This window comes from Aspergillus pseudodeflectus (assembly GCF_044049435.1).
Source record: "Aspergillus pseudodeflectus strain CBS 756.74 chromosome Unknown BJX68scaffold_9, whole genome shotgun sequence".
Classification (NCBI taxonomy): Eukaryota; Fungi; Ascomycota; class Eurotiomycetes; order Eurotiales; family Aspergillaceae; genus Aspergillus; species Aspergillus pseudodeflectus.
The window spans coordinates 309,063-336,096 of record NW_027263785.1 but is presented as its reverse complement, the minus strand read 5'-3'; the positions used below and the strand labels follow the sequence as shown (position 1 = coordinate 336,096).

Here is a 27,034-nt window from a genome sequence, read left to right as displayed (position 1 = left end):
TCGGCCTCAAGAGCAGCTGTCGAGTCTAGAAAGGGAGAATAGAAGCTGGAGGAATCGGAGCAACGTGCAACAGCAGAAACAACATGCGTGTTTACAAGAGACGTCAGCATCATCTATAGATATTCTCGCCGGAAAATGTGAAGGATGTCGACGAAGAACATGGCGAGTAACTGGGCTTTAGACCTATTCAAACTGCGGGAAAAGACCGCCCGGTGCTACACGCATCTTCCAATTGTTGAAATACTTACTGAATGCAGTAGGCTTAAATGAGCTGGACAACGCTCGAGTCTATCACAAGCTCGCGGCGCGCCTGTGAGTCTAGGAAATCATCCATCCTCCTTTTTGGTTATGCGAGGGGCTGAACCATATGTGCCTTGAATTCGAAACAATCGAGAAAGGAAACGAGGGCGATAGTCGACTTCTCCTGGCTTACTACACAATCGTTGAATCAAAAGGAGCGCAATAGCACTGTTTCGACCGGATCTGTGAGGCGGGAGTTTCTAGGCATATTGAGAATTCACGGCATATTCGGCTATGGAGGCAGCCTACGTGGTCAGTCTGAAAGTACTAACCAGCGCGAGCACGACACGTCTAAAAGTCTAAGGTGCATTTGCTTCGCATTTGCCCGCCATGAGGCCTCAGATGAAGCGAAGGCAGAATGAGCAAGGCTGTTACTCGCTGAGATTATCGAGGCAGTCATGCGGAATGGGCGGGACATAATGGTGATAACCTCTTTGCGCAGCCTTATTCGGGCACATATATGTGTCATATGACTCTCAACCCTACGTTTGTGTTGATTTGGGACGACCATTGGTTAGGACAAAGGTACGACATCACGGCGTCTATTGACCATTCCCTTACCCGATAGGAGGAAGAAACTGCGCTGTTTCTAGACCAGATTAGTACATACTTTAGAATAAGAGATGAATTTAGAAGTAACACCTTCTAACATCAAATCTGAACCACATACCAGAACTTCGAGCGAGACTTGACGGCGCGGTTGAGCCGCCAAAGTTTAATCCACTTATGATAACCAGGTTCTTGATTTCGTAGGCGGGGTGGGGAGATAAAATCCGTTGGTGTATCTTGTTAGAAGTGAAACTCCGCGAATATCATGTTGGACTGAGGTATGTAGCAGAGTAAGACAGAGAGAAAAGTCGTGAGTAGGGTAATGATCTCTCAAGTAGCTATAGTTCCTAGGTCTGATAGTTATATAGTACACAGGGGCACTCGCCCAGTTGACGCGTCACTGACTGGGTATCTTATACAAAGTTCAAAGCAGAAGCCACACAAAAGAAAACAGAAACGAAGGCCAGGGTCGATGTCAGCTCTGCCACACTTTGCTCCCAGCTGCCGCAGCAGCAATTTGTTCCTCGCGAGCTATACATTTCCATCGCCAATAGAAACGTCTCAACGCCTTTAAAACGTCACGACCCCACTTTTGCTTCTTAAGGACTTCGATGGCGGCTTCTACCTGCGGGAGGAACGTTTCGTAGTGCTCCCTACTCTCCATCGCGTCTAGCAATACCTGTACCGGTCCGACCGAAACGTTTTTCACCTCTATAGCGGCCAACAACGGATACCTTCCAGACGAAGTCGCATAGCACGGGTCTGCACCCCACTCCAAAAGAAGAAGAGGCGCATGGTCAGACCCAGAGTACTTCAGCTCCTGCCATACTGAAAGTAAAGCAGTTTCCTCGTCGCCGTTGACCGAATCAACATCTAGCCACTGCTCGTTTGTGAGAAAGTCGAGGGTTGCGCAGGCAATTTCGATATCGTTGTGATTCACGCGGGAGAGATTATTGATTTCGCATTCGTAGTCGAGAAAGCCGGAAATGATAAAGAGAAGCTCAGCAGGAAGGCGAGGTAGAAATGCGTCTATGCTGACCGGAGATGCTCTCGCAGAGCAAGTGTGGAGTTGAGAAAGGTGAGTTCCTGCGTTGCTCGTTGACCCGCGAGTCCATTCCTTCCTCCGCTACTCTCGATTTGGATTAGTGGATTCAGGCCACAAGGCTTAGCGGCTGGTGATCTGGACCCGTGTTGACCCAGATCTACCATGCAACACCATCACCTCGCCAATAGCCAGTAATCCACTGGGCTTTTGATTGCGCCTCAAGCTTGCCGGTGATTGTTACCAATATGTGCTTGGCTTTTCAAGCCTCACGTGGCAGAATTGGTCGTTTCCATCGTCACCGCGCACTCACTGACAGCTCACTTATCTCCCAGAACAACACCGACCGGCCACTCGAGCGAGCTTCTCCACCTTTCGCCTAACCTCCCACGAATCACCTTCAGCAATGCCCCTGCCTTTCCCTCAAAATACCAATACCGCTCCATATACCTGAGCAGCACACAATAATGAGCCAGCAAGATCAACGCACCGGGGTGTTCTTGTTGCAGAAGCGCCATGTACTCCATCGACACTTCCATCGGCCACACGCGGAGGATATCCCACGTAGTGATCTGAGAAGCGTCGGGGTACGTCTTGCGGAGGTATGCAAACGATCGGCTTAGTTGAATCGCAGCAGTGGTGTACACAGCTTCTACCTCGTGGGACCAAATGTCAGCATTGTATGTGGCTTCGTCAACTGTGGAAGTGCAAGAAACTGGCGGGGTCGGGATAACTTTGAGGAGACGCGCAAGGATTTCTGGATCGCGCTCATCGGGACCTTCGAGGTCAATTTCCCATGCCGTTGTGAGAGCGCGTACAGGTCCTATCTGGATGTATTCCCACACATCGCAGATCATTGAGCAGCCGCCCCGAAGGAGGTATAGCCAGTTTGGGAGGATGCTGTCTGGCTGTAAGCGATTTTTCTCGTCTCTGCTCAAGAAGAATAGAGCGGGTGGATTGCCATTGCTCTCGCTGACGTCGTTAATGCCTAGTGAGCGACTTTCGTGTCTGCTATCCGCAAAGGAGTACACGACAAGTAAATATGCAAAGACAATGATCGCGTCACAGTTTGCCTCGCTAACATTTTCGATTGCGATACGGAACTCTGGGAGAGCAGCGTCTTGATATGCCCAGGCACGAAGGATATACTCTTGTTTGAGTTCCGCCTTATCGGGGTTCAGGTATGCCCTGTGGTGTGCCGCGCAGGCTAGGAGCCCATCGAGGACGAAACTGTGCTCATGAGCGAGGGTTGGCATGACTGTTCTCCAGATATGGTCTGTTTCGGCATCTGTGCTGAAAGACTGAGCGGTATGCTGCAAATAGTGGTCCAGAAGCGCTACATCCTTGGAACTTAGAACTCGTTTGCTGCTTGGAAATTGTTCGATGTGAGAAACTGTATGCCCTTCTTTGTGCAGGATCGACTCTGAGGCGGTAAAGTACTTCAGCAAATTTCCACGGAAGAAAGTCTGTAGCGGCACAGGCTGGAAATTACCCCCCGCTAGCGCCTTCGTTCCGTGGCCCGAGCGCCAGTGCGCCTCCATTCTTTTGCACGAGACACACATGTACTCGCAGTTTGGCGCCTTGCACCTAAACCCCGGTTCGACGGGGAGATATCGGACCGGAAAGTCCAGAGGATTCATTGGCGGGACAACATCGTGGGGCTGTCGCAGGGAGAGCCCAGCGACGAACGCAGTGTACTTTCGACGATGGCTTCGCAAAATGCGATGGATTTCTTTCAAATGGCGTGAGATGGCCTGCGGCTGAACAGCATAATGGCAGGCGGTGCAGATGACGACACCATACTCGGGGAGGTACTTGAGCAGTTCGGCCGGAGATAGATTATTTGGTTGACTGAGCGGTGACATTCTTGCCGTGATTTGGACGGCATTAGGGGATAGGACTGTGCGGGAGCTTGGGATTATGAATCATGGAACGGCAGCGTCAATGTGAAGGCGCTCGACTCGGCCTGAGGAGTTAAGTTTGGGATTGCTTTCCCGAAGCGGAGATAAAAGGTAAAATCGACGGTGCCGTTCGCGCTAAAGCCGGCGCTAAGATTCAAGGGTGGGCCGCAAGTATATCTTGGAAATGCAGCCAGAGCGTGGGCAGCCGCCTATAAAGCTGCAGCTGTCCTCGGTGGATTTCTCGAGACAACAAAGCATCAATCTCCTCAAAATCAAGATACAATATCATGTCGATTCTTATTACTGGTGGCACCGCCGGAATGGGCTATCACTGCGCCACGGCGCTCGCCCGTCAGTACCCGGATCGCCGCATCGTGATTGCTTCGCGGTCAAACACAGACAACGCCTCGGACAGAATCAACACAGCCCTCAATCAGAACAACGTCGAGTACCTCCGCCTCGACCTCGGAAGCCTCGCCGAAGTGCGCGCTTTTGTCAAAGCATGGGCCGAAAAGGACTACCCCCCGATTGAATACCTCCTCCTCAACGCGGGGCTTCAGTTTCCCGGAGAACCGGAATACTCAGTCGACGGCTTCGAGAAAACATTTGCCATTAATCACGTTGGTCACGCGCTGCTCTTCTCTTTGCTTCTTCCGCACCTCGCGCATACCGCCCGCATTGTGATCACCTCTAGTGGCACACACGACCCTGCACAGAAGACCGGGATGCCTGATCCGATTTACAACACTGCCGAAGAACTCGCGCATCCCACTGGCGAATCGTTGAAATATCCGGGACGCCAACGATACCCGACTAGCAAGCTAGTCAATATGCTTTGGGGGTACGCCCTCGAGACACGATTCAAGAAGCTGCGCGATTCCAATGTGCGCAATTGGACCGTAGTCATGTTCGACCCCGGGCTCATGCCGGGCACAGGGCTGGTCCGCTCGGGGAATGTGATAGAGCGCTTCATATGGTTTTCTCTCTTACCCAAGATTTTGCCCCTGCTAAGGGCTTTGTTGTACCCGAACATCCATACGCCTGCCGAGTCGGGAGGGTCGCTGGCGTGGGTTGCGGCAAGCGACGAGGTCCAAAATACCACGGGGGTCTACTACGAGGGGAAGAAGGAGATCAAGTCGAGTGAGTTGAGCTACAATAAGGAAAAGCAGGAGGACCTGTGGGAATGGACGGTGAACAACATTGCAACGAATCCAGAGGAGGTCGAGGTGTTTTCGCTGAAGTGGTTGGAATAATTGGGGTTTTATGTGTATATTGTTTTTATAGTCGTTGCGCTTGCATTTATCATCGTCACTGGGCAAAGTGAATCCTTACGTTTGTGACTTGAATACCATTGTTCGATTTGGAGCTTTATTGATTCGCCTCCTGTACTTTTGGGCAGTCGAGTCTGTTTGTAAAGAGTGTGCTGGGGGCGTGGAAGTAACCGAAGGACCCCCTTCACCCAGCTAGTATCAACCTCGTCCTTATCAACAACCCCATCATGCGCGCTATTCTGATCCTAGGGCGACTGTATTGAATGCTAATGGCTTGGCAGTTCACAAATTTCCTGTTCGATTGGCGGCTCCATTTGCCGTCGTACGGTCATGCAGGTAGCTGTCACTTATTCTATCAGGCTATCAGCCTCTTCTGCACCGACGACTCCTTACTCATCGATATGCTCACTGCGAGAAAAGTGCCCTTTAGTTATGCTAATTGCTGGGCAGCACGCCTCCACAGAGTCCCCTGTTTGATTGGCTGCATCTTGTTCCATCGTGCGGGTGGCTGTGGCTGGGACGGGCCATCCATCTCCTTACTGGGCGCCGTCTCAAAATCCGCCGCAAAATCCGCCAAAGTCCGTTATCCAACGACACCAAGTCGCGATGAACGGCGCCCTAACAGCCCCCAAAGGTTCAACCACTCATGGAACGCCGTACCTCCTGCGCAAGCCACCAGAATGGTACGACTACATCGTCTTCTTCTTCACAAACTACGTCGCCCACGCCGCGACGGTCATTTCGCTACCAGGGCAAAGTTTCTGGGAAACGTTCCTCATAGCCATCGCAGCTCTGCTCGTGCCATTGAGTGGGATCATTCGCGCCATAGACGTCTTTTTCCAGCATCCGAGTTTTCGCAAACGAGACCCGCTAAGGCTGGCGGCCTCTGCCGCTGCTCTCTGCATGGTTGTGAGAGTCAAGCTTGAGGGCACGGATTCGTCTGGTTCCTACTCCGATTAGACTCCGAGCTCAGGGTATAACACGTGCATCTAGGGTACCCGTTATCGACACGACGCAGTTTTCGTGGATGACGAGTGTAGAGCTTATCTGCGACAGGGTAAAAGTCCACGGCTAGATCTGTCTTCCGCCGGGATACGCATTCGCGTACTGCCGAACGACGCGCCGCTATCCTCTAGCAACCCCTCAGGGTGTAACAGGCAAGAAAAAACGAGATCGTTCATCGTAAAACTTTCCGAAAACAGTCATCAGTCTGGTGCAGACCGTGTGGGCAATTGTCACCCTCTGCCAGTCGCGGGAACCAACCCGAACGATACGGCTACGCAGCTTTCGGTCTGACTGTCACGCCGTACGCGTACATGTCTCTAATCAACCCCGCCGCAACCTGCCTAGCAGCCGAGTATCCCAACCTCTACATGGTTCGCACATCACTCATGACAGGGGCTGAGCAAAACGGCGGCTTCTTCAAAGGCGACAGTGCAACCCTCCGAGGCATCTCCATGACCCAAGCAACCTATCTAGCACCGGGTATTCTTCCGCCATCGCTGGACCGAGGAAGAGATCATCATAAGCCTATGGTGTGGCAGTTTTGAGCCTAAAAAATGTGCGGATGATCCACTCGTTAACCTTTAGGGAACCATTAGTACTTACATGTATGGCGGAGGATCGTTTGGGGGCCGGAGGGAACTTTATATCTATGCCGTTTGCAGCGCGTGGCTTTTATCTACATCTCTCAGTTTCACACCTATTGAAAACTTCTTTCCTATTCAACCAAGTATATCACACCCAGCAAGATGGACTTTGAAATCCCAAACACCTCCTCGCCGCAAGCCCCCGTGACGATCCGGTCAAAGGTCCCATATGGGTCGCCAAGTTCATGAGCCCGGCGCCGGAGCCGACGCAGGATACATCGCGCGAACTGCTTCTCTCCCTCATTGACGAGCTAAACGATGAGAATGCCCACTACACCCGCCCAGAATCACAGCCCCTCAGATTCGAGTGGATCGGATATAGACATGGTGTTGAGAAAGACACGCCTAAGCCTTTGATTTCGGAGGAGGAGGAGTTCCAACGTCTATGTGCGGAGAATAGAGCCCGGCTGACGGTGCTGTATATCTACGGCGGGACCTTTGCCCTCAAGACATTCTCACTCAATATATAGAACCCTCGCAGTCTTTCACAGGATAGATAAAGAACTGGCCATCTATCTCTCTGTTGGCTCGTATCTAACATCCACAATTGCTGCTATAGCCCACTGTGATTATGCATTTCATAACATCGTGCTACATGTATGTTTATAAGACCGCATTCGATGGAAACTCGTATAGATCCTCATACTCATCAGCTCACCTACTTCTTCTCCCCTCTGGCAGCCTTCTTCTCCTTCCACTCGGCCGCGATAACCTCCCACTCCCTCACCTCATTCTCCCTCAAATCGCCCGGGAAGAAGGTCCCCAGCATACTCTTCCCGAGCTTCTCATACTTTTTCTCCACCTCCATCAACGTGGCCATGACCTTGACCTCCCCAATCACCTCGACAAAGTCCAACGGAACCCCATACGCTTCCGGAGTCCGCTTCCACCCCGCCACGAAGATGTTCTGCAGCATTCCAATGCCTCCAACTGCGATGAGATACCACGAGTCGCCGGGGAGTCCAGACGCAGTAATCAGCAGCGCGACCCACGCGATGCCCAGCACGATGCAACTGAGCTGCGCGCCAAGGGTGATGACCGGGGAATCCACATTCGAAAACCCCGTCGCAAGATCCTCCAGGTCCAGCCCATGCCCATCGGAGATAATCGCAAACGCATGCTGCGCGCCATTGCCCCGCGTAATCACAAAATTCTTCTTGGTCCGCGTATCCAGCTTCCGACACGCCCACTTCTCCACCTTCCACTGCGTCAACGCCCCCGTCCCATAACACAGCGCCGTCGCGGCCGCGGTGATCATCAACACGCCCCAATCCCCCGCGAGCCCCACCGGAATCGCCGCTATCCCCAACTGCACGACGGTCACCGCCAACCCGGACCAGAAGAGCATATCCTTCCCCGGCACACCCGGCGGCTTCTTCTTACTCGGCTCCCAGATACTCACGACGAGGCCCGCCTGCGCGGGGCGGGGCACGACGATGCCGGAGTCGGGGTATTTCTCGGCCTCGCGCTGCTGGTCGAAGTTCCAGCGCGCGTTGATGAGCGATTCAGTCTTTTCGCGCACGGCCGAGCCCATCCAGGACTCGTAGTCGCGCATCATGCGCCCGAGCACCCACGAGTTGTTACCCCGGACGTAGCCGTTTTTCCCGTTGATCAGGCAGCATGCGGTGTCGGCGTCGGGCATCAGGCGGTATTCGCCGAGGGCGCTGCAGACGGAGGAGGCTGCGTAGGAGACCCATCCTAGAAACCAAAAAGTCAGTGATAGTCCTTCCAAGGTTATCGAATGCAGGTGCTTGGGATAGGGAAAATGGGGATCGCGACTTACCAAACGAAAACGCAACGGGCGTCAACCAGCCGCCAGCAAGCTGCGCCAGGGCACGATTAACCAGGTCGCCGCCGATGAGGAGGAGGATTGTGAAGGCGTAATTCGAGGGATTCGTCCATTCTTCGCGAAAGGCGGCCGAGGTGGCGCCTGGGTTGAAGTTGCGGCGGGGGACGAGGAAGGGGTCGCCTGGGTCGTGGAATGCGGGGGCCATTTTCGTATTCACCTACTCCGTACCTTGTAAGGCTGAGATGGTGGAGGGAATACGAGCAGAGGATGTTTCGAGTGCTGGTGGGAGGGAAGGAACAGAGCAAGGGAAGAATGGGGAGGGTGCAAGAGGAAAAAAAAAAGAAAAGGCTGGGAGTGGGAGCTGGAGCTGAAGCTGAAGATTGTGGAGGGAATTAATTAACTGGGATTAATTAACTGGGAGCTGAAAAGAAACCGGGCGGCTGGTATTGATCCGTATTGGTCTGTAAACCTGTATTCTTCAGCTGACGGGCTGACAGGGGCTTTCCCTTTGCTGGTGGCGGGCTGACGTGCGAGTGTGCCGATGTTTGCTCTGCTTGAGCTCACGAGGATGGCGAGAACACTGGGAATTGATATACAGATATACAAGTCTCGATGGATACGAGATGAGGCTCGGTTTCATCCATGGAATTGTGGAAAATCAGTGGAGACCCAAACGCTGCCAAAAGTCCCGATAAGATAAGATTCGTAAATCATCGCTCTTTCGCTCAAGCTTCCAAGTTCACCTCCCTCTAGAATTCTTCATCCTCCTTCTAAATCAAGTAACCACCCACTCCGTATCACTCGACAGCAGCGGCTTCTCGAACTGATCCACCCAGTCGGGCGCCGTCTCCTGCACCCAAACCGTCGCGATGGACTCGTGGGCAACCAGGTGCCTTTCGCCCCCATCAGAGCGAGACGACTCCACCGATGCCACAGCAGCCGGCACGCGCTGGCCCTTGTTCTGCGGATCCGGCACCCGCGACAGAATCACCGCGTACTCTTGATGCATCCGCCACTCGACATCGTTGGGCGGAAGCTGCACGACAAACCACCACCCCTCCACCGCCATCCACGAGTCCCCGACCTCCTCGCATCGGATCGCGCAGCCTCGTTCGGCCGCCGTCAGGGATGGTCTCTTGTCTGTGAAGCTGATGATGAACCCGTGGTATTTCACCCTCAGACCCCATTCCTCCCGGCTCGCTTCAAAGTCCCATATCGCCTCAAAGGGGGCGTCAGGGTTTGGCCAGCCCGGCTCGCTGGGCGCGAGGTCTGCGGTGCGCAGGTTCAGCAACGATCGCGGAGCCCAGCGGTATCCCGGTTTCTCGAGGCGGGGGTAGTTGTTGAAGATGGTCCCCGAGTCGAACCTGCCGAGTTTCTCGAGGAACAGCCCCATGCGCCGCTGGCCGGCAAGAGCGTCGTCTGGCTTGGCGGGGATCTCGAAAAAGTCGTCGAGCGGAATATCAATGATTGTCGCGAGGCAGATGATCTCATCCGCCAGCCGCGACGTCTTGCGCTCGGACATGGACATGGCTAGCAGCGGGTACGTCCTCCACTTGTCCTCCGGCTTGATGCCCTTGAACAGCTCCGGAAGCCCACTGTACACCTGCACGAGCGTCGCATTCGCAGCAAGCGGCCACCCGGGATGCATCCCCTTGCGCTGGAGCAGCGCCCGATACTCGTCGAGCCGCGTGCTGATCTCCTTGACCTCGACCGCCCGATCCGCAAACTGGAACCACAGCGCCTGCGGCAGGAACCCCTCCTGATGCGTCCACAGCCTCTTGTGCCAATACGACGTGTAGATCTGCGCAATAATATCGAGCGGCGTTGAGGAGTCGTAGCGGATCTGCTCGATCCAGTCGTCGAGGACGAGGACGGCCTTTGCGTTCGCGTAGACGTGCCGCATCGACGCAATCGCTTTGTCATTTAGCGTCTTGTTTGTCGCCGAGGGGGGCACGCACAGCGTGTCCATCCAGAAGCCCACGCCATTGCTGTGATATGGGTTCTCGGGGACTTCTTTGCGCCCTTCCCAGGTGACGCCCTCGACGAGGCGCTGGATCTTCTCCATCTGGCACAGGGGCAGCGCGTTGCCCTTGGGATTGCCTTTTCCTTGCGCCCAGCTACACATGCCATCCACATTCCAGGTTAGCCTCCTCACAAAGTGATCTCAATCAGAAAAATTGGGAAGGGAAGAGAGGGCATACACATGCGAAATCGCCACATAATCAGGCTTCCGTGTCCCCTCACAATGATACTCCACCGACCAGATCTCCTTGCGCCCCTTATTCCACAACGCAATGGGAATCGCATCCTTATCCTCCCTGCCCAGAATCTTCTGCACCGCATCCACCCAATCCTTCTGCCCCCTCTCCGGCCCCAGATGCCAACCATATTTGACCTCCTCAGGACAACTCCCCTCGACATGATACTGATCCCCCGTGTGCCGCGTCACATACATTTGCCCATCATAATCATACAGACAGTGCGGGCGCTCACAGCTCGCATGGTGATCGAGCTCCTCGGCGTCCAGCCCGCCCGACCCCGCGAGGAAGTAGTGTCCGTCGACGGGCAGCTGCTTGAGGATAGTCGTGACGTCCGCGACGCAGTGCTTCCGCCCGAGGCGGCGGGCCAGAATCGCGGAGCGCGCGTGCACCGGCCAGACGCCCGTCGAGTCGATCTGGAGCTCGACGCCGCAGGCGCGGATGGCTGCCTGCCGGAGTGTGCAGACGAGGGCGATGCATGTCGTGGAGATTTCGTCGCGGACGGGCCAGGGGCGTGGTTTTGTCGTGTTGAGCGGGAAGAGGGCGCGTTCGTCGGAGGAGGAAGGGGAGGGGATCCGGCAGAAGCGGTCGAGGACCTCGGCGGCTTTTTCGAAGCGCGCGCGTAGGGCGAGGTAGATGTCGCCTTGGCCTTGCTTTCTTTGGATATTCTTCTCCCACCGGACAAGAAAGGCCGGTAGCTTTGAGGTATCGACGACCCGCGCCTTCCCCACTGCAGCAGACTTGAGGAAATCCTCCGTCGTGGCCGTGACATCTCCGATACTCAGTACGTCAATGGCCAATCCGAAGAATAGCCACGTCTGGAAGAACTGCTCGACTTTCGCGAGCTGCTTGTCGGAATGTTTCCAGAATCCCTCTGGGTCGTCGCGGTCCTCCTGGCAGACGTCGTCGCCGCCGCGGAGGTTCTCTTCGCTGTAGCCGCGGTGCGCGGGGTAGCTGAGGAAGGAGTGGTTTCGTGTAAACCATTCGCTTGGTGGGGCTTCGTAGGGGGCGGTTATGAAATGGGACACACCCGTGGGGAGGGGTAGGTGTTCCATGGTCTTATTGGGGCTGTGGGTATACCAAGTAGAGATACCTTAGGAGATGGTATATTGGAGCAGAGGAGGAGCCAACCTAAGCAAACGCAGATCAAAATGATCGGGAAAGATCTCCATATACATACATAACCCCAAAGCGCAGGCCCAGGTAGTCCATGTCTTGCCTGCTCCTCAGCCAGCCAGGTAATCGCTGCATTCTGGATGCGATCTCGGCCATCGGGGTTCACCCATCAGCCGGCGAACTGGCTGTGGACTTGTGGCTGGCTGAGATGCGGGGAAAGCTGCCAGCGACTGGACCAGCCGCTAGTGGGAGCGTTGCACAGCGTGCAGGATTGTCTCCCGTGACAGGACCGTACGGGGCGTGACTGATGCAGGACAAAATACAAGTATGGTGGATTACACTACGACGAGGATGGGATGAAGCTACCCTTTGACTTCAAAACTATCTGTTATATGAATTACTAAACTCTCAAATCTGGCACATACGACCACAGGGTGTGGAGAACAGGGCTTCCCGTCCGCTCAGCCGTACTTAAGCCACACGCCGGTAGGTTAGTAGTATGGTGGGTGACCACATGCGAATCCCTACTGTTGTATGTTTTTATATTTTGTTTCTTCAACAGGAGCTCATCGCCGAGCGTTGGGAAATAAATTAAGCAAGGATGGTTGAGTTCTCGCTCTGCCAGTGGTCGGTGGTCTTGTTCTAGAGTAATTGGTTTGAGATCGGTAGGCTTGTTTGCTCGGTCGATGATCTAGACAGGATGCGTGCGGTTAGAGCAAGTACTACTAGAGCCAGTGCTGAGCAGGTACGACCGGCATCCCGAGCATGCTTGAGCTTCCAAGTCTGCCGGATCATTGATGGGCGGCCAAGACGTCTCTATAGAACGTGACGTTCTGGATAAACAACACCCGTCCGTCTAGCACGTGTGTTTGCCCTTTATTACACGTTTGTTCAGAGCACCAAGGCTAGTCTCCTTTCATTTAAGGCATTGAGACTGCTGCCTTGGATTCTTTGAGTGGGCGACGAGCTCAATTGCTTCTTCGATGTAGGACAGTAGTTTTGATAGTTATATACAAGTATCCAACGAGGCACCACAAGCACAAGGAAAGACAAGACCCAAGAGAGTCTAGCAAACATCCAGCGAGGCATTACCCGAGATATCCCAGGTGATATTCTCCCCACACGGACTCTCCCTCACACTGTTATCGTTGACCTCGAGACTAATCGAAACATCGCGCGTGTTCTCAAACTCATCCCGGGCCGAGATGCGCACCTCGCCACCCCCATTCACCGTCCCACCAAGGATCGAAACGCCATAGCAGTTCTCAATGAGAATCGCATTATTCTCGTTATCCGAGAGATCAATGTTCTGAATCTCGACGCCCCCAGATTCAGAAACACAAAAGATACCCCGCCCGCCGCCGCGCGAGATCACATTCTCGACAATGACATTCGTCTCGTAGCTCCCGTCAGCCAGGCGTCCGTTCCGGTTCGCCATCCGGAACGTCGCGTACCCGGTCCCAGCGGCGACATTGTCCCCGTCGACGGTGCCCACATGCGCATTCGTCGTCGTCTGCAGGAGCAGTCCGCACTCACCGACATCCCGCGCGATGACCGAGTTGATCGTCAGCCCGTCGATATTCCACGTCTCGACGGCGTGGCTGCCCGCGCCCGTAACGCTGATGACATCCATCGAGACATCGCGATTCGCCGCCTCGTCGCGCTCGAAGCGGATTCCCAGTCCGCCGCTCAGATTCATCGTGATCTGCCCCAGGGAAAGTCCCGTCACGCCGTAGAACCGCAGCCCGAAGTACGGCGCCCCGGTCAGCGTCAGGTACGGGATCGCTGCGTTCTCGGTATTCAGCGACTCGATGGCCCCGTGTCCCGCGGCGTATCCGACGTCGATCGTCCCGCACCCTTCAAAGGTGATTCCGCTGTCGATGTGGATGATCCCGTCGCCGATGGAGCCCGAGGCAATCACGGACAGGCGTTGGCCTGAGGAGAGTCCCTCGAGGGCCGTCGTGATGGCGGCGTAGTAGTCCGAGCCCGAGTAGACTTCGCTCGACCCGACGGTTGCGACGTAGGAGCCTCCGGAGCCTGTTACGGTTGCGTCGGGGGTTCCGGCGCCGCAGCCTTCGGCGGCTTTGACTTGTGCAGAGGCGGGTGGAGTGTAGGTGGGTAGTTGGACGAGGGTTGTCGAGGTTGGAGTGCTTGGTGGGATTGCAGGTGCGGTGCTAGTGCTGGAGCTGGAGCTGGAGCTGGAGCCGCACTTTGCATTGGCGCTCGAGGCGAGTGCCAGCACTGCCGTTGCGCCTGCGAGGAATGAGCGTGGGGGGAGCATGTCGCCAGGACAAGACAGAACCAAGTACGAAAAATAAACGAAAAGAAAGTGTTTGCCACCTTCATAGCCTCCCCAGCAGAACACGCTCAATTTATAACCCGCGTATACCAAGCTTAACCAGTCTATCCCACACGCCAAGCAGGTGCTGAGACGTCGCGCCGGCGGAACCTGAAACGGGGCGAACTTGGCACGATGGGCGATCAGCGCAGCGCGGCCGCAAAAACGCCTCCAATAACCGTGCAAGGAATAGACCCTTGATTTAGCCGAAACGTCAGTGCTCGGGAAATTACTCTTCCTGGTGTGCTGTTCCGCATTGATGGCCTTGGCAGGGATGTGGAGTTTTCAGGGTTCGTGGTAATGTCGCGCCGAGTTCTGCAGACTGTTGTGTCAGGGGTAGGATATGTCATTACTAAGGAGGCCTGAGCCAGGGTCTTGGGCGCGATGATCGAGGCCTCATGGAGTGAGCTCCGTGCATGGGGTGTGCTTTGGGATGCGCCTGGGCTGAATGTCCCCAGACTCCATTCTCTGAGGGTGCGAGTAGGGCCTGTACGCTTCGGTCTTCAACGTCCCGAGAACGCTTGGGCTCTGTGCAGATCTATGTAGATCATGGAATAAAATGTGCGAAATCCCCACAATTGATGGAGAAACTTACATACAACGTATATCAAGGTTTATTGAGTTCGTCTTCAGTCTCCCAAGGCCAGACGCCCATGAAGACAGAATCCACACCTCTGCAAAGACACTGCCTTGAACCAGTCTTGATATAGCTTGGGGCCTGGTCCTAGTCGTCGATGATTCTGGCTTAACTTGTGGCAAATTGTGCAAAGGGTCACGAGGCAAGGGGATTTTGTATTCATATCATCTCCGAGTAAATTAGCATTGCTACTGGGGACTATTAAATCGTGACAAGCGGCCTGTCTTACTAATGTGCATGCAAAAGAGAATGGCCAAGATATATCGTTCGGCGAGTGATGGGAGCCAACGTCTCCTCTCTGCGTGGCAAAGGATCGTTTGGATTCGGATTCTGAAATACTGTATTTCGAGTGATTCTCGGCCTTCGCTTCACTTGAGTCATCTTGCAGCTGAAAAGCATGTTCTTCAGGTGCTATGATTGTCCCAGGGCACTAGGCTGCTCGCAAGGAGTTTCGGCTTTTTATTGTTGACTGTCTTGAGGAATTCATCGGTACTACCTACCTACCCTTCTGCAGAAAAGCAACAACATACTTTATCCGACGATCGGAACTGAGATTGGGGGAAGAAAGTTCCCCGCACGTGGATTCCCTCTTTCTGCTTAAGAAACAGCCAACACTTGAAGCGAAGACAAATATAGGGGTCCGGATTGGCAGACAGCGACGGAGGGCGAAATTGATGAACTTGACAGGATCATCTGAGGGGTTTCGATGAGTTTGTACAGTATGCAAGATGGGCTGAAATTGGAATGACGACAGTGCTCTCGGTATAATATATTCCGAGCAAGAAGATCATCGTCGAAAGAAACCGGGCAGGGCACAAAAGAAATCTCGCCAAGGAGCCGACATGGCTCCTTGAAGTAACAAGGTAGATACAAGGTCCGAATAATCTGTATATTGCTAGCAGTTATCTACGCCGAAGAAATACTCAACTCCCTCCACTTGGCATCATTCTCCGCAAGGCCCTGCGCCGCCTTCTCCGCATAGTCCACCGCATCAGGCCCAACAAGCAGCCTCAACGGCGGCTCCTCCTCCCCAAGAAGTTTGAATATAATCTCCGCAATCTTCTCGGGAAGCGACGGCTCCGACCCATACACCGTGCCGCGCAGAAACTCGCTAAACGCCCCAACAGTCCGCTTATACGGCTCGCTGGGCGGTGGGATATTCATCGACGACCCCGCCCACTCCGTGCGAATGCCACCGGGCTCGAGAACAGTAACCTTGATCCCAAAGGGCGCGACCTCCTGCGCAAGCACAGTCGAGAACCCACCAACAGCCCACTTCGCGCTCTGATACGCCGAAAGCCCCGGAACCCCGATTCGGCCTCCGAGAGAAGACACCTGGAAGATATACCCGGATTTCTGCGCGCGGAGGATCGGGAGGACGGCCTTTGTGACGTAGACTACACCGAGGTAATTCGTCTCGACCTGCGCGCGGAAATCGTCAATGTCGATGTCTTCGACCGAGACGGTGTTGGCGTAGCCCGCGTTGTTGACGACGACGTCGATGCGGGCGAATTTCTCGTGGCCGGCTTTTACGGCTGCAAGGACTTGGGCGTTGTCGCTGACGTCGAGTGTAAGTGGGAGGATCCTGTCGCTACCGTATTGAGAGACGAGGGCATCGAGTGTTGAGGGGTTCCGGGCCGTTGCGATGACGCGGTCGCCGGCGGCGAGGGCTGCTTCGGTGATGGCCAGGCCGAGGCCGCGTGAGGAGCCCGTGATGAACCACACTCTGGACATGGTGTTTGGATGTAGAATGGTTTCAAAAATAGGTCAGTGTCTTTAGCATGGTTCGTTCTTTTTGAGTGACTTTATATCATAGAGCAAGTGTAAGCCATCGGGGTTAACAGCTTAATTCCATTCCCGCACATCAATAAGGTGAACTCGGTGAGCCCAGCGGCCCAACCAATACACCTTGAATCTAGGTATCAAAATCCATGCTAGAGTTGAGATTCAGGACAGTTCGTGTTCAGCCGTCAGCTTCGGAAAGCGAGATTTAGCTATCCGCAGCCCCATAGGTGAGCTGGAATACCATAGTATCCATCACCTCCGGGGTCCGATACGAACGCCACCGGAAATTCCATCGCTTCAAGAAACATATCTCTCTATTTGACAGTTTGAGCCTCACAACGGATTCCGGCTCTGGATGGGCCTAACATAATGCCAGGGCTCTCTTCCCAATGAGATCTCCGAGGCGCTTGGCGGCCGAGCAGACGTTGAGAGCATGGTAGCGGTCTGTTTCCATACATCTACCCTCTATTTGCAGGATGAGGCTGGAGCAATTTATTCTATGCCCCACGATTTTATGTGTCTGCGAAAACAGACGTTGCGTTGTAGCTGGATTGCCTGAAGTTAGTCCGAGAGGTACCGGACCAATAAGATTTGCAACCCTCAAAGCTTTACAGCCTTGCAAAAGAGTATAGCTTGAAATCGAGTCGCAAGGCGTGTTAAGCCTACAAGCGCTTCAGGCCAGCTCTCCCTCCTGCTCTATGAGATTGGCCACGGGATCTTCCCCGCAGGGCTCATGGCAGTCAGCCATGTGCCAGACAAGGCGTCGCTCTAGGAATGCACAATAAACTTGCTCCTCAACTCGCTGCCACGTCTCACTCTTGGGTTGACGGGGAAGAGAGACTTTGATTCTGGTGTGCGATTGCGAAACTTGACCGGTCGGAGACTCACCTCGAGAGATTAGTACGAGATGCTGATGCTTCGTGGATTTGTTGCTTGAAGTGATGAGTATCGCCCACTGAGCACCGAGGATCCTGATATCGACACCCGAGTCAGTGGTAAAGAATCCCCGCCTTTTGCGCGTGTCGCTCAGGCATCGCATCTTCTCGGTCGTCTCATGTATTACTGCAACACCGCATCGCCACCAACTACCCACTCTACTATGACCCAAGGGGACAGCTTCACCCGTATATAAGGGGAAATCTATTCCTTCATCGAGGTCTTCCACAACCAACACCTAGTCTGACGACTCGACGTAGCCGTTACGCGAACAATCTCCTTCAGCGCACTCATCACACCAGGCAACTAGAACATCTCTAGGTACCCGCACTCTATCCTTGATCCAGAAACCCACCAGCACGATCCATGTCCCACTTGCGATGGCCGAGAACGTCTCCGCAGCTGCTTTGGTGACCAATGATGTCTGCGGACACCCTGCGACGCTTCTTGGGTAAATGCGGGGACTGCATACTGGTGGTACAATGAAGATGTTTTGAGGCGCGTGAATTGCAGGTGGAACGTTGCTGGTCGAGGCGCTTTCTCCTACTTATTTTGATGGTGTGTGTGTCTTTTGCTAATCCTTTGATTTATTCCGGAGTATACTTGGAGTTGCTTGAAATGATCGATAGATCTTGATTTGATGTATCCTTTGAGTACCGAGTTAAGTGAGGATAAATGTATGGATCTGAACATTTGGAATTGCTGGTGCCCTGGAGAAATCATCCAGCGTATACCTAATATTCCACAGTATCTACCGAGCAAATGAGATTATCCCACTATATATATTGGAGGTTATGTGTGAGATCTCAACACAGTAAGGAGTAATTGTTCAAGGCTGACTTTTCGTGCTACTCAAGAAAGCTGCGTGATCTGCCTCAAAGTGAGACGCTCCAAATCTCCAACACCGTTGCAGCTGGATAATTTCATCTCCCTGATTCTGGTACCTGACTGAACTCGGCGCCGGTGTGGTGGCGCGATTGGGGTGGGAATCACGTGCTCCGGCAGTGGAGGAGAGTCGCGTATCAATAAAAGTCCACCGAAAGGCGCTGACTTTGCCGCAGCCGAATGAGAGCGCGAATCGTATGACCATTGGCCAATAACATTTTTTGGATTTTGCTGGGGATCCGGAGTCCGGCCTGGGGCAAATCCCGGGGAAGGCGCGCTAGTCCAGATATGCTCTAGTGACCGAGAGAAACTTTAACCCGCGGGTAAAGTCAGATCCGGTCCCCCTCACCAGCGCCTTCACTCGCAAGTCGCGCATTACAGTGCATTGGGACGTTTGCAGTCCCCTGCAGATGGATCTTGATAACGATCGCCCGGTAGCTGGTTGGCCAGTCAGCGCACGTCCTCGCAGTACTGTGCGCGGATCAGGCTTGACAGCCGCGAGTTGAGGGAGATGGTTCTCCAACCGGTCGGCATGTGGCACCGGTATTGCTCAACTTTTTGGGACCTCCTCCCCCTCATCCACGGGTAGCCGATTCATCTGCCGTCACCGTCGCTTCGCTGGATATAAGACTCGCCTCGTCCGCAGCATGCTTTTTGATTCTTCATTCTCAACTCTTATTCCCTCCGATCACACAGACTTCCGTCGATCATACCTCCACCATGTCTACCAACGCCCGCTTCGACCCCAACTTCACGCCCTATGTGATCAACGCCATGGGCCCCAAGACGCCTGAGCGCGCCCGCGTTGTTCTCGGCTCGTTGATCAAGCACATTCACGACTTTGCTCGCGAGGTCGAGCTGACCCCCGCCGAGTGGATGCTCGGTGTCGAGTTTATCAACTCGATCGGCAAGATCAGCACTCCCATCCGTAACGAGGGCCACCGCATTTGCGACGTGATCGGTCTGGAATCGTGAGTTTCCCAATTTTATCGCCTTTTCGATCGCAAACTAACAACATCGAAAACAGCCTCGTCGACGAAATTGCCAACCGCATCGTCACCGAACAAGGCCTCTCCCCCACCTCCAACGTCATCCTCGGCCCCTTCTGGTCTCCCAACGCCCCCTTCCGCGCCCTCGGCGACTCCATCATCCAAGACCCCAACCCCAACGGCAAAGTCACATACATGCACGGTGTTCTCAAGGACATGGAGACCGGTGCCCCCATCGAGGGAGCCGTCCTCGACATCTGGCAGGCCTCTGCAAACGGCCAGTACGACTTCCAGGACCCCAACCAGAGCGAGAACAACCTCCGCGGCAAGTTCCGCTCAAACGAAAAGGGCGAGTTCTACTGGTACTGCTACCACCCGACCCCCTACTCGCTCCCCACCGATGGACCCGCTGGTGTCTTGCTTAACATCATGGACCGCTCGCCCATGCGGCCCGCGCATATCCATCTCATGATCACGCACCCCGACTACGCGACCGTCATCAACCAGATCTACCCCTCCGACGACCCGCATCTCGACATCGACTCTGTCTTTGCCGTCAAGGATGATCTCGTTGTGGACTTCAAGCCCAAGACCGACGACCCCAAGGCTCAGCTGGATCTCGAGTACAACGTCACCATGGCGCTGAAGAAGCACCACCCCAACCCCAACTCGGCGCCTCCCGTTTCCTCGTTTGAGCGTTTCAACAAGGCTGCCAAGGAGAAGCTGTAGATTGCAGTCTCCGACGACAGTTTCTTGGGGGAAAATCGATACCATATCAGTCACGATGCATTCATGTACAGTTAGATTTGCTTTTAGCGATGTCCATATTTTTTCATAAAGACTCTTTACCATTTCACTATCGGTTCTTCTCACCGCGCAATGTATATCTGTAGATAGACCCCTCAAATCCGCCTCCTTCATAAGTTTCATATGCCGCTTTGGTTGCGTGGTAGTCTTGCGATAGTCTTGCCGCTATGCATAGCGACAGTGTCCTGATGCCACTAAAATGCACGAAAAGGCGAAGAGGACTAACATACCTCTTCAATTCCCTCCCATACCTCACTACTACAATGTGGTGACGCCATAATAGCATGTCCTCGGGACAAAACGGGTGCGTCGAGCACTCCTTTCTTCTAGACTGTATATGGCCTCCAGATGCCCTAATCCGGGATATATGGCGGCTCAACCATGCTAGGCCGTGGATTTTCCGGAACGTGGCGTCCCTGGACCAGACCTTTTTCTGCGTTTCTGCCATGGCACAACACTAGGCGCAGGGGTACTGTTAGAGAACGGGCCGTGGGCTTGCGAGTAGATACCGTACAACCTCTTGATCATCACCGAACCTCTTCAACACCAGAAGCATCATCCTTCTCAGCAGCTTCATCGTTACGGTGATAGTTCAAGTCGAGTATATCCTTGTCGAATTGGTCAAAGTCTTTCTACACTACAAAGTGTATAGAAGAAGATGATCCACGTCATGATTAAGCAAGATTCCTATATTATGTAATCTATTATACTATGAATCCCATGTACAGCAGGCTTTGATGACTCTCTTAACTTATGGACACCCTGCCTGCCTTTACTCAAATGTCATGGGAGAAGATTTTTGTATCTTAGTTAAGGTTTGGACAAAAACAAAAAGAACCCATCCTCCCGGCGACGTCAATGGTCATCGACTCCCCATTCCACGAGCCTGGCTTTCCAACCGCATACATTTCTCGGGCCTACCCTACTCATACCTTACCTTTGACACAAAGCTAACAGATGTCTCCCCGGTTCACAACGCCTGGCCTCAATTTTCCAAGCACGGATTCTTCACCGCCGTCGCCTGGCTGCCCATTCGAGAAACCAAGTACGAGGCCTATATCTTCCACGGAAGCCGATTCGGTCATTACTCTTTCGACCAAGATGCGACTATTTGTGGTGGGCCTTGGTAGACCAGCGAGGGGATGAAAGGTCTGGCAAGTGTGGGATTGATTCGACGGAATTTATGCTGCGATAACTGCCCCCGGCAACAAGCACGAGGTCTGGTTCTTCCGCGGAAAAACGTACGTCAATGTCCCATATGAAGGACGATCTATCGGGTCACTGCTGGGCCTGACAGCCTGGTTCACGGATGGCCTGGTCTTACGAAAGCTGGGTTTAATTGCGTTGACGCCCTCATGAACCTTCCTGAGAACGACGGCGAAGCATTTTCTTCAGGGGTGATACGCTTGTAGCTATTGGGGTTACCGATGGGGCCCCTGGCCAGCCTATATCGGGGCCTGAAGATCTGCGCTCTGCGAGGGATGGCTCGTTCAGATGGCTTAAGTTGTTCGATTGCCCGATCATCTCGCTCGAATGCCCTTGAAGACTATTTATTCTAGGAGGAGCGTTATAGAAACGGTCAGAGTATCTGGTGGCAGTGCAATGGCAGTTCTGAAGCGTGTGTAATTTCTATTTCAACTGCGTGCCCTCGAGAGCCCTGCTGCTGCGCAGGTTCTTATTGGCTCTCCGGTACATGCGGACTCATATCCTGAAGTTCAAGGAGGGCTTACAGCGACCACGTCAAAGGTCTGAGAATGGAGCCGGATTGAAGAAGACAACCGAACATTTTTGAGTTGAGTTACCCCATTAAATGTTTCCAAAGAGCTCTCTATTAGTTACTTCATTCGGCAGCGTCAACAGCGGGTTCAAGTCGATGAGTAGATGGTATAGGTTATATTATATAGTACAGCATTGCCATATAATGTAGCGAGGTACGAAACATTTCCGTGTGAGTGCAGTGCATTATAAATACAAATACCAGCACAAGGGCCATTCCATATCACTGTTAAAGTGCACATGAACACACTGAGACATAACAATCCCCTCAGATTCTCAAACCCCACTCCTCTCCATCCAGCGCACAGCCATGGCCGCAATCCCATCAGCTATAATGCCCTCAATCTCCAACTCCTCCAGCACACTGCCAACCCAAAGCCTCGACTCGCACGGCTCAACCGCCATCACAATCTGATTAAGCACCTTCTTCTCCTCCAGCGTAATGGTGGTAATCTTCGTCGAGCGCGGCCCACTCAGGAAACCCGGGTCATGCTGTGTCTCGATGCATGTTTCGTACCGCTTGGGGTACGCGTTCTCCTCCCTGCGGAGATTGCGCTTCGTGTAGTAGATTGTCACGGCGGATTCGTGGGAGGGGAGCGGGTAGGTGGCTGTGAGGAAGAGGATGTGGGCTTGTGCTTCGCGGCGCGCGCTAGAGGTGGGTGGGAGAGTGGAGATGTAGAGGTCGTATAAGGTTGGTGGGCAGACCATTTTGTTGTTGTTGTTGTTGTTGTTGTTGTTGTTGTTGTTGGTATAGTATATATGTGTATGTAGGTAGAAAGATGTGTATATCTTTTCGAACTGATGATCGAGATCGAGCCGCTAGGGGCTTTGAGCTGTTATATGTGAAGGCGTTCTTCCACAAAGAGGTCGGTTCATTGTTTTTGGGCTTTGTTTGCTTGCTATGTTGACAGCTTATGGTGTTTCTGATTTCTTTATTATCATGTTTGTTGGTTTGGAAGTACTCAAACAGTACGAGACAAAGGAACGGGACACTGCAGTCTAAAGCGCTTCTCGTCACTGACAACAGATGATGGCCAGGTATGCTGTAACGTCCAAATAGCTATAGCTGGAGACTAGAAAGGAAGCAGTTTACACAGCTTAATTCTATGCATTCAATCATGAAGTAAGTTAGGATTAATTGTGATTTTCTACTAGGTTATTCCCTCAAGCACTGCCGTGAATAAGGCTGGAAAAGAACACTCTTTATCAAGTTAAATCCATATTGATATTTTCTAATTTTGACAAGACATACCTGCCCCTAGAAGCCCTAAAAGAGATTCCTCCCAGGCTACACTAAGCCCACAACCTCTTATCAACCCTCCTCGCCCACTCCGCCGCCGTCCCATCAGGAACTAAATGAACCCCCTCTAACTCCCTGAGGATCTCAAAAACATAAACCTGCGAACTCTTAGCATCAACCCCGCTCACAACCTCATCAACCCTCTCCTTATCCCTAACATCAATACTACAAATCTTCTCCATGCTCGCAATCGTCCACGCATAAAACTGCGTGTCGACATCAACACAGGCCTCGAATTCCGTAGGTGGGTCTTGGTGCGGTCCGCCTTGGATGTAGTAGTAGATGTTCGGGGTTAGCGTATCGGCGGAGAGGATGCTCGAGGAGAAGAGGATAAGCACCCAGTTCTGGGGGTGGGAGTCGTGGTAGGCGGATTTGCCGAGGACGAGGTCGAGGGTTGGGGGTTGCATGGTTATAGCTGGAGGGGGGTTGTGTTTGTGTTTGTGGAAGGACTTGTGTACTTATATAGCGAGGGCTTCTTTGAAGAGGGTTGTCTGGTGGTTTTATTGTTGCCTTTGTGCAGGAGAAGGACAATATAATGTTCTTGATATGTATTGACTGTGCAGCTTTCCTGCAAAGGAAACTTAACAAAGACTATTAGGCCTCACCATCTAGAAAGTACTGACCTATTCGCCGCAGGAAATTTTCACATCCGACAAGATAACTACGACATGGTATGGCGTAATCTGGCAATTGACAGGAGGTCGGAGATAATAGAGGCTCAAGGCTCGTTTATGTGGACAGGAAAGTGCACCTACAGTACTATAGAATGAGATTTGTTGAGATATGGATTTTTTTATCCTTAGAATTTCTTCTGCTAACCCATTATTAAGAAAACAGAGACAGAAAGCACAAACGAGAGTTACTCAAGCAACCCACCACCACCTCTTAACCAAATACGCAAACGTCCACCGACACACCACCCCGCGATTGTCATTATACTCCCTCCACCTCCTCTCTCTCTCCTCATCCGTCAATCCCAACGTCCCATCCCCCCGAAGCGACGCCATCTCCGCGAGCGCCAACAGCCTCTGATCAACCCTCTCCCCCCACCGATCCGCAACATGCCCCGGGATAACGCCATAATTCCCCAAACGCTCCAGAATAAGCGCGATGTACAGCTGTGAGTTCTGCGTAGGACCCTCGCTTGCCGCCTTGTCGACATATTTCTTGTGGTGCGCGTCGATGCTGCAGACCTTTTCCATCTTGTCAATTGGCCATGCGGGGAAGGACGTCGCGCTTGTTACGAAGCGCTGGAATTGGAATGTGGCCTTGGCGGCGAGGCGGTTGCCGTGTGTGTCCTGGCTATTGAGGGTGTAGTAGTATGTGCTTTCGAGTGGGGTGGAGAGGATGCTGTTGTTGCTGGTGGTCGAAGCGGTGCCCGTGGAGAGAATCAGAACCCAGTTCTGGTAGAGATCTGGTTCCGGGGCGGAGAAGCCGATGCAGAGGTCGAGTTTTGTGGGCATTTTGGTGGTCTTGGGGTTGGTAGATGGTGATATTTGGAACTTGGATGTGGTTACGTTTGTGTAGTGAGTCGATGGGGCAGATACACTGACTGGTTGGGATGATTTATTTGAGAGGATGGCCGAGGGAGTTTATATACCATTAGTCACTTTGTAAGGATTGTCGAGGACATTCATTGTTGCCTTTGACGGACATATTCATTGTATCTTGCATTGTGATTGCATTCTTCTTTATCAGCTCGTCAACTATGAATCATAGGTAAGATGGAACTCAAAACAACTATTAATCAACAAAGGAGACCAAAACCCATCAGACCAAACAAGACGCCAGGACGCACTCTATAATCCAAACAAACCCAAAGTCAAATCCACTCGACAGGTTCAACATACACCCTCCTCCCTATCCTGATAACACCCATCTCACCCACCGAATACGCCGAGCCGATCTCATGAGCAAACGCCATCTCACCGTCCCCATAATCCCTCACAGGATGATAGATATCGACGCGCCTCCTCGGGACGAAGTTCGGTTCCTTCCGTTCAACATCATCCGGCCCGGGTCGGATTTTGGACATAATCCACTTGCCCAGCGGTAGGTACGCGACCATACATGCGGCGAGTTGGTACATTCCGATTTCCACTGTTGACCATAGGAAGACCAGCGCGGCGGAGAAGGTGGCGTCGGCAGCGGCGTCTGTTGTGGGGATACGGGCAAGGCCGAGTATGCTTGCGACAAGGCCGCTGTTCTCATTAGTATTCAAGTTACAGGCGAAGTGGTAAGGAAGGGGATATATGAAAAGAAGAAGATGTGCGGGAGGGCAGGCATACAAGCTCCCCATCAAAAACATAACCACCACCGCAAAATTGACGCCGAGCGCCAACTTCAACCTGAAAACATGCGGCACAGGCAGAACCAATAGGACAACACCAGAAACAACATTTACAACCCTCCCATACCGCAACCACGCACTGATATTGAAGCAATGGTCTGCTATCCCGCCGTCCCAGAGCGCACGCAGAGGACGACAGATGGCGAGCCCCGCCGCGGTGTTTGCTATTATATTTAGGCAGAGCGTGACTGCTGTCACATAGCAGATTATTTTGGAGGCGCGATGGTCGAAGAAGGAGGATAGGTAAAAAGCCACGATGGCGAGCTTGGGGAAGGTGACGGCATAGATGTAGACGAGGGAGCTGGGTAGGAGGAATTTGGCCCAGGTGCGGAGGGTCGTGGAAGGGAGTGACGCTTGGTGGGAGCCCACGCCGCCGTACTCGATGTCCGCTAAAGTTGTTAGAGCTGTATGGATGGTGGATAAGGAGGGAGTGGTTGGGAGGGAAGTCAAGGTGGGGTCATACCGAGCGTGAGCCCCATAAAGGCGTTGAAGGTGAGCGAGCCGAGGAGAACAAGGGTATCGTCTAGCTGCCATTTCACACGGCCAATCCTGCGCGAGGCCAGACGGAGGAGGAAGGCAATGGTGCTGACGATAATGAAGAGGATTATGATAGCGCGAAGGAGGGGTTGATCCGAGTAAGCGTGTGGCTGATCGGCCATGATATAGCACCAATCCTCGCTAGTTCTGAGAGACGATGGTTTGTGTGAGAAGAGCGTTCAATGCCCCCTTTGTGAGGGATTTAGGCGCCTTATAATGGCAATGTTGAAGCTCCTTGCTCTGACATCTTCCGTTCGGAACCGCCTGAGTAACGAGCGACGAGGGTTGCAGGGGAGACGCGTTGCCCGGGGCTGATTCGGTAATCACAATTTGGACTGCAGCCTGTAGACCATTGCGATCAGAAAAACAAGCGAGGTTGTGAGCCCGGGCCACGAGTTCGGTTACACAGTCTGTCGCAGTGCCACGTTATGAGCTGTTCAAGAGAGGGGTCTCTTCTCTGGAGGGGTAGCTAGCTATTGAGTACGATATTCTCATGAGGTTGGGTTGATCTTCTGGATGTTAGAGACGGGATAGTGGAGCAGTGGAAGCAACTGTCCCCATCCAAAGGCAATATGTCATAGTTGTTCCTCAGCGGAGGAGAATTAATGGAGCCGATTGTCGTAGCAGGGCCCATCGATGCCATCGTGGGCAGACTAACCCACAGTACAGCACACTCTATGGCCCAGTGCGCCTCCTTCCGAGTCCTCCGTGCAAGCGAGACGTTCCCCTCTCTATGCAAGCAAGCAGACCAACCACGTTGATCCGGAATGACCCGGATGGCGCTGATTCGACCGCTTTAACGAAGGGGTGGCCCTGGCG

At 53.2% G+C, this 27,034-nt stretch overlaps 11 protein-coding genes across 11 annotated transcripts; 3 read left to right on the top strand and 8 right to left on the bottom strand.

The window, feature by feature from the left end:
• Window positions 1-1,817: 1,817 nt before the first annotated feature.
• On the bottom strand, window positions 1,818-3,971 carry BJX68DRAFT_217017 (uncharacterized protein). The gene has a single exon (XM_071037835.1). It carries the CDS (start codon window positions 3,754-3,756, stop codon window positions 2,212-2,214), a length of 1,545 nt encoding a protein of 514 aa, XP_070902050.1. The 5' UTR covers window positions 3,757-3,971; the 3' UTR covers window positions 1,818-2,211.
• On the top strand, window positions 3,918-5,185 carry BJX68DRAFT_217007 (short-chain dehydrogenase). The gene has a single exon (XM_071037834.1). It carries the CDS (start codon window positions 4,080-4,082, stop codon window positions 5,043-5,045), a length of 966 nt encoding a protein of 321 aa, XP_070902049.1. The 5' UTR covers window positions 3,918-4,079; the 3' UTR covers window positions 5,046-5,185.
• Window positions 5,186-5,669: 484 nt separating this feature from the next.
• BJX68DRAFT_263997 (uncharacterized protein) lies at window positions 5,670-6,023 on the top strand (the record flags this gene model as incomplete). The annotated part of the gene is made up of 1 exon (XM_071044839.1): window positions 5,670-6,023. One exon carries the CDS (start codon window positions 5,670-5,672, stop codon window positions 6,021-6,023), a length of 354 nt encoding a protein of 117 aa, XP_070902048.1.
• A 1,096-nt stretch (window positions 6,024-7,119) lies between these two features.
• Window positions 7,120-8,862, bottom strand: BJX68DRAFT_217003 (uncharacterized protein). The gene is made up of 2 exons (XM_071037833.1): window positions 8,496-8,862; window positions 7,120-8,410 (listed from the first exon to the last, which is right to left on the bottom strand). The coding sequence occupies exons 1-2, from the start codon at window positions 8,704-8,706 to the stop codon at window positions 7,371-7,373; spliced, it is 1,251 nt and encodes a 416-aa protein (XP_070902047.1). The 5' UTR covers window positions 8,707-8,862; the 3' UTR covers window positions 7,120-7,370.
• A 414-nt stretch (window positions 8,863-9,276) lies between these two features.
• BJX68DRAFT_263995 (uncharacterized protein) lies at window positions 9,277-11,814 on the bottom strand (the record flags this gene model as incomplete). Its single annotated transcript, XM_071044838.1, has 2 exons — window positions 9,277-10,618; window positions 10,703-11,814. The coding sequence occupies 2 exons, from the start codon at window positions 11,812-11,814 to the stop codon at window positions 9,277-9,279; spliced, it is 2,454 nt and encodes an 817-aa protein (XP_070902046.1).
• Window positions 11,815-12,941: 1,127 nt separating this feature from the next.
• Window positions 12,942-14,156, bottom strand: BJX68DRAFT_263994 (uncharacterized protein; the record flags this gene model as incomplete). Its single annotated transcript, XM_071044837.1, has 1 exon — window positions 12,942-14,156. One exon carries the CDS (start codon window positions 14,154-14,156, stop codon window positions 12,942-12,944), a length of 1,215 nt encoding a protein of 404 aa, XP_070902045.1.
• Window positions 14,157-15,756: 1,600 nt separating this feature from the next.
• BJX68DRAFT_279976 (uncharacterized protein) lies at window positions 15,757-16,600 on the bottom strand (the record flags this gene model as incomplete). Its single annotated transcript, XM_071048838.1, has 1 exon — window positions 15,757-16,600. The coding sequence occupies exon 1, from the start codon at window positions 16,582-16,584 to the stop codon at window positions 15,757-15,759; it is 828 nt and encodes a 275-aa protein (XP_070902044.1). The 5' UTR covers window positions 16,585-16,600.
• A 2,234-nt stretch (window positions 16,601-18,834) lies between these two features.
• BJX68DRAFT_230943 (putative catechol dioxygenase) lies at window positions 18,835-20,301 on the top strand. The gene is made up of 2 exons (XM_071039275.1): window positions 18,835-19,427; window positions 19,484-20,301. Exons 1-2 carry the CDS (start codon window positions 19,177-19,179, stop codon window positions 20,172-20,174), a joined length of 942 nt encoding a protein of 313 aa, XP_070902043.1. The 5' UTR covers window positions 18,835-19,176; the 3' UTR covers window positions 20,175-20,301.
• Window positions 20,302-23,321: 3,020 nt separating this feature from the next.
• BJX68DRAFT_263990 (uncharacterized protein) lies at window positions 23,322-23,735 on the bottom strand (the record flags this gene model as incomplete). The annotated part of the gene is made up of 1 exon (XM_071044836.1): window positions 23,322-23,735. One exon carries the CDS (start codon window positions 23,733-23,735, stop codon window positions 23,322-23,324), a length of 414 nt encoding a protein of 137 aa, XP_070902042.1.
• A 456-nt stretch (window positions 23,736-24,191) lies between these two features.
• On the bottom strand, window positions 24,192-24,791 carry BJX68DRAFT_263989 (uncharacterized protein; the record flags this gene model as incomplete). Its single annotated transcript, XM_071044835.1, has 1 exon — window positions 24,192-24,791. The coding sequence occupies one exon, from the start codon at window positions 24,789-24,791 to the stop codon at window positions 24,192-24,194; it is 600 nt and encodes a 199-aa protein (XP_070902041.1).
• A 359-nt stretch (window positions 24,792-25,150) lies between these two features.
• BJX68DRAFT_263988 (uncharacterized protein) lies at window positions 25,151-26,337 on the bottom strand (the record flags this gene model as incomplete). The annotated part of the gene is made up of 3 exons (XM_071044834.1): window positions 25,151-25,529; window positions 25,617-26,067; window positions 26,142-26,337. 3 exons carry the CDS (start codon window positions 26,335-26,337, stop codon window positions 25,151-25,153), a joined length of 1,026 nt encoding a protein of 341 aa, XP_070902040.1.
• Window positions 26,338-27,034: the final 697 nt, after the last annotated feature.

Excerpts from the sequence above, each read along its gene's own strand:
- BJX68DRAFT_230943 (XM_071039275.1), top strand. The coding sequence starts at position 19,177 with ATGTCTACCAACGCCCGCTTCGACCCCAACTTCACGCCCTATGTGATC. Across the intron at positions 19,428-19,483 it reads GACGTGATCGGTCTGGAATC|CCTCGTCGACGAAATTGCCA; the intron begins GTGAGTTTCCCA and ends CATCGAAAACAG.
- BJX68DRAFT_217007 (XM_071037834.1), top strand. The coding sequence starts at position 4,080 with ATGTCGATTCTTATTACTGGTGGCACCGCCGGAATGGGCTATCACTGC.
- BJX68DRAFT_217017 (XM_071037835.1), bottom strand. The coding sequence starts at position 3,756 with ATGTCACCGCTCAGTCAACCAAATAATCTATCTCCGGCCGAACTGCTC.
- BJX68DRAFT_217003 (XM_071037833.1), bottom strand. The coding sequence starts at position 8,706 with ATGGCCCCCGCATTCCACGACCCAGGCGACCCCTTCCTCGTCCCCCGC. Across the intron at positions 8,411-8,495 it reads GCCCGTTGCGTTTTCGTTTG|GATGGGTCTCCTACGCAGCC; the intron begins GTAAGTCGCGAT and ends TTTGGTTTCTAG.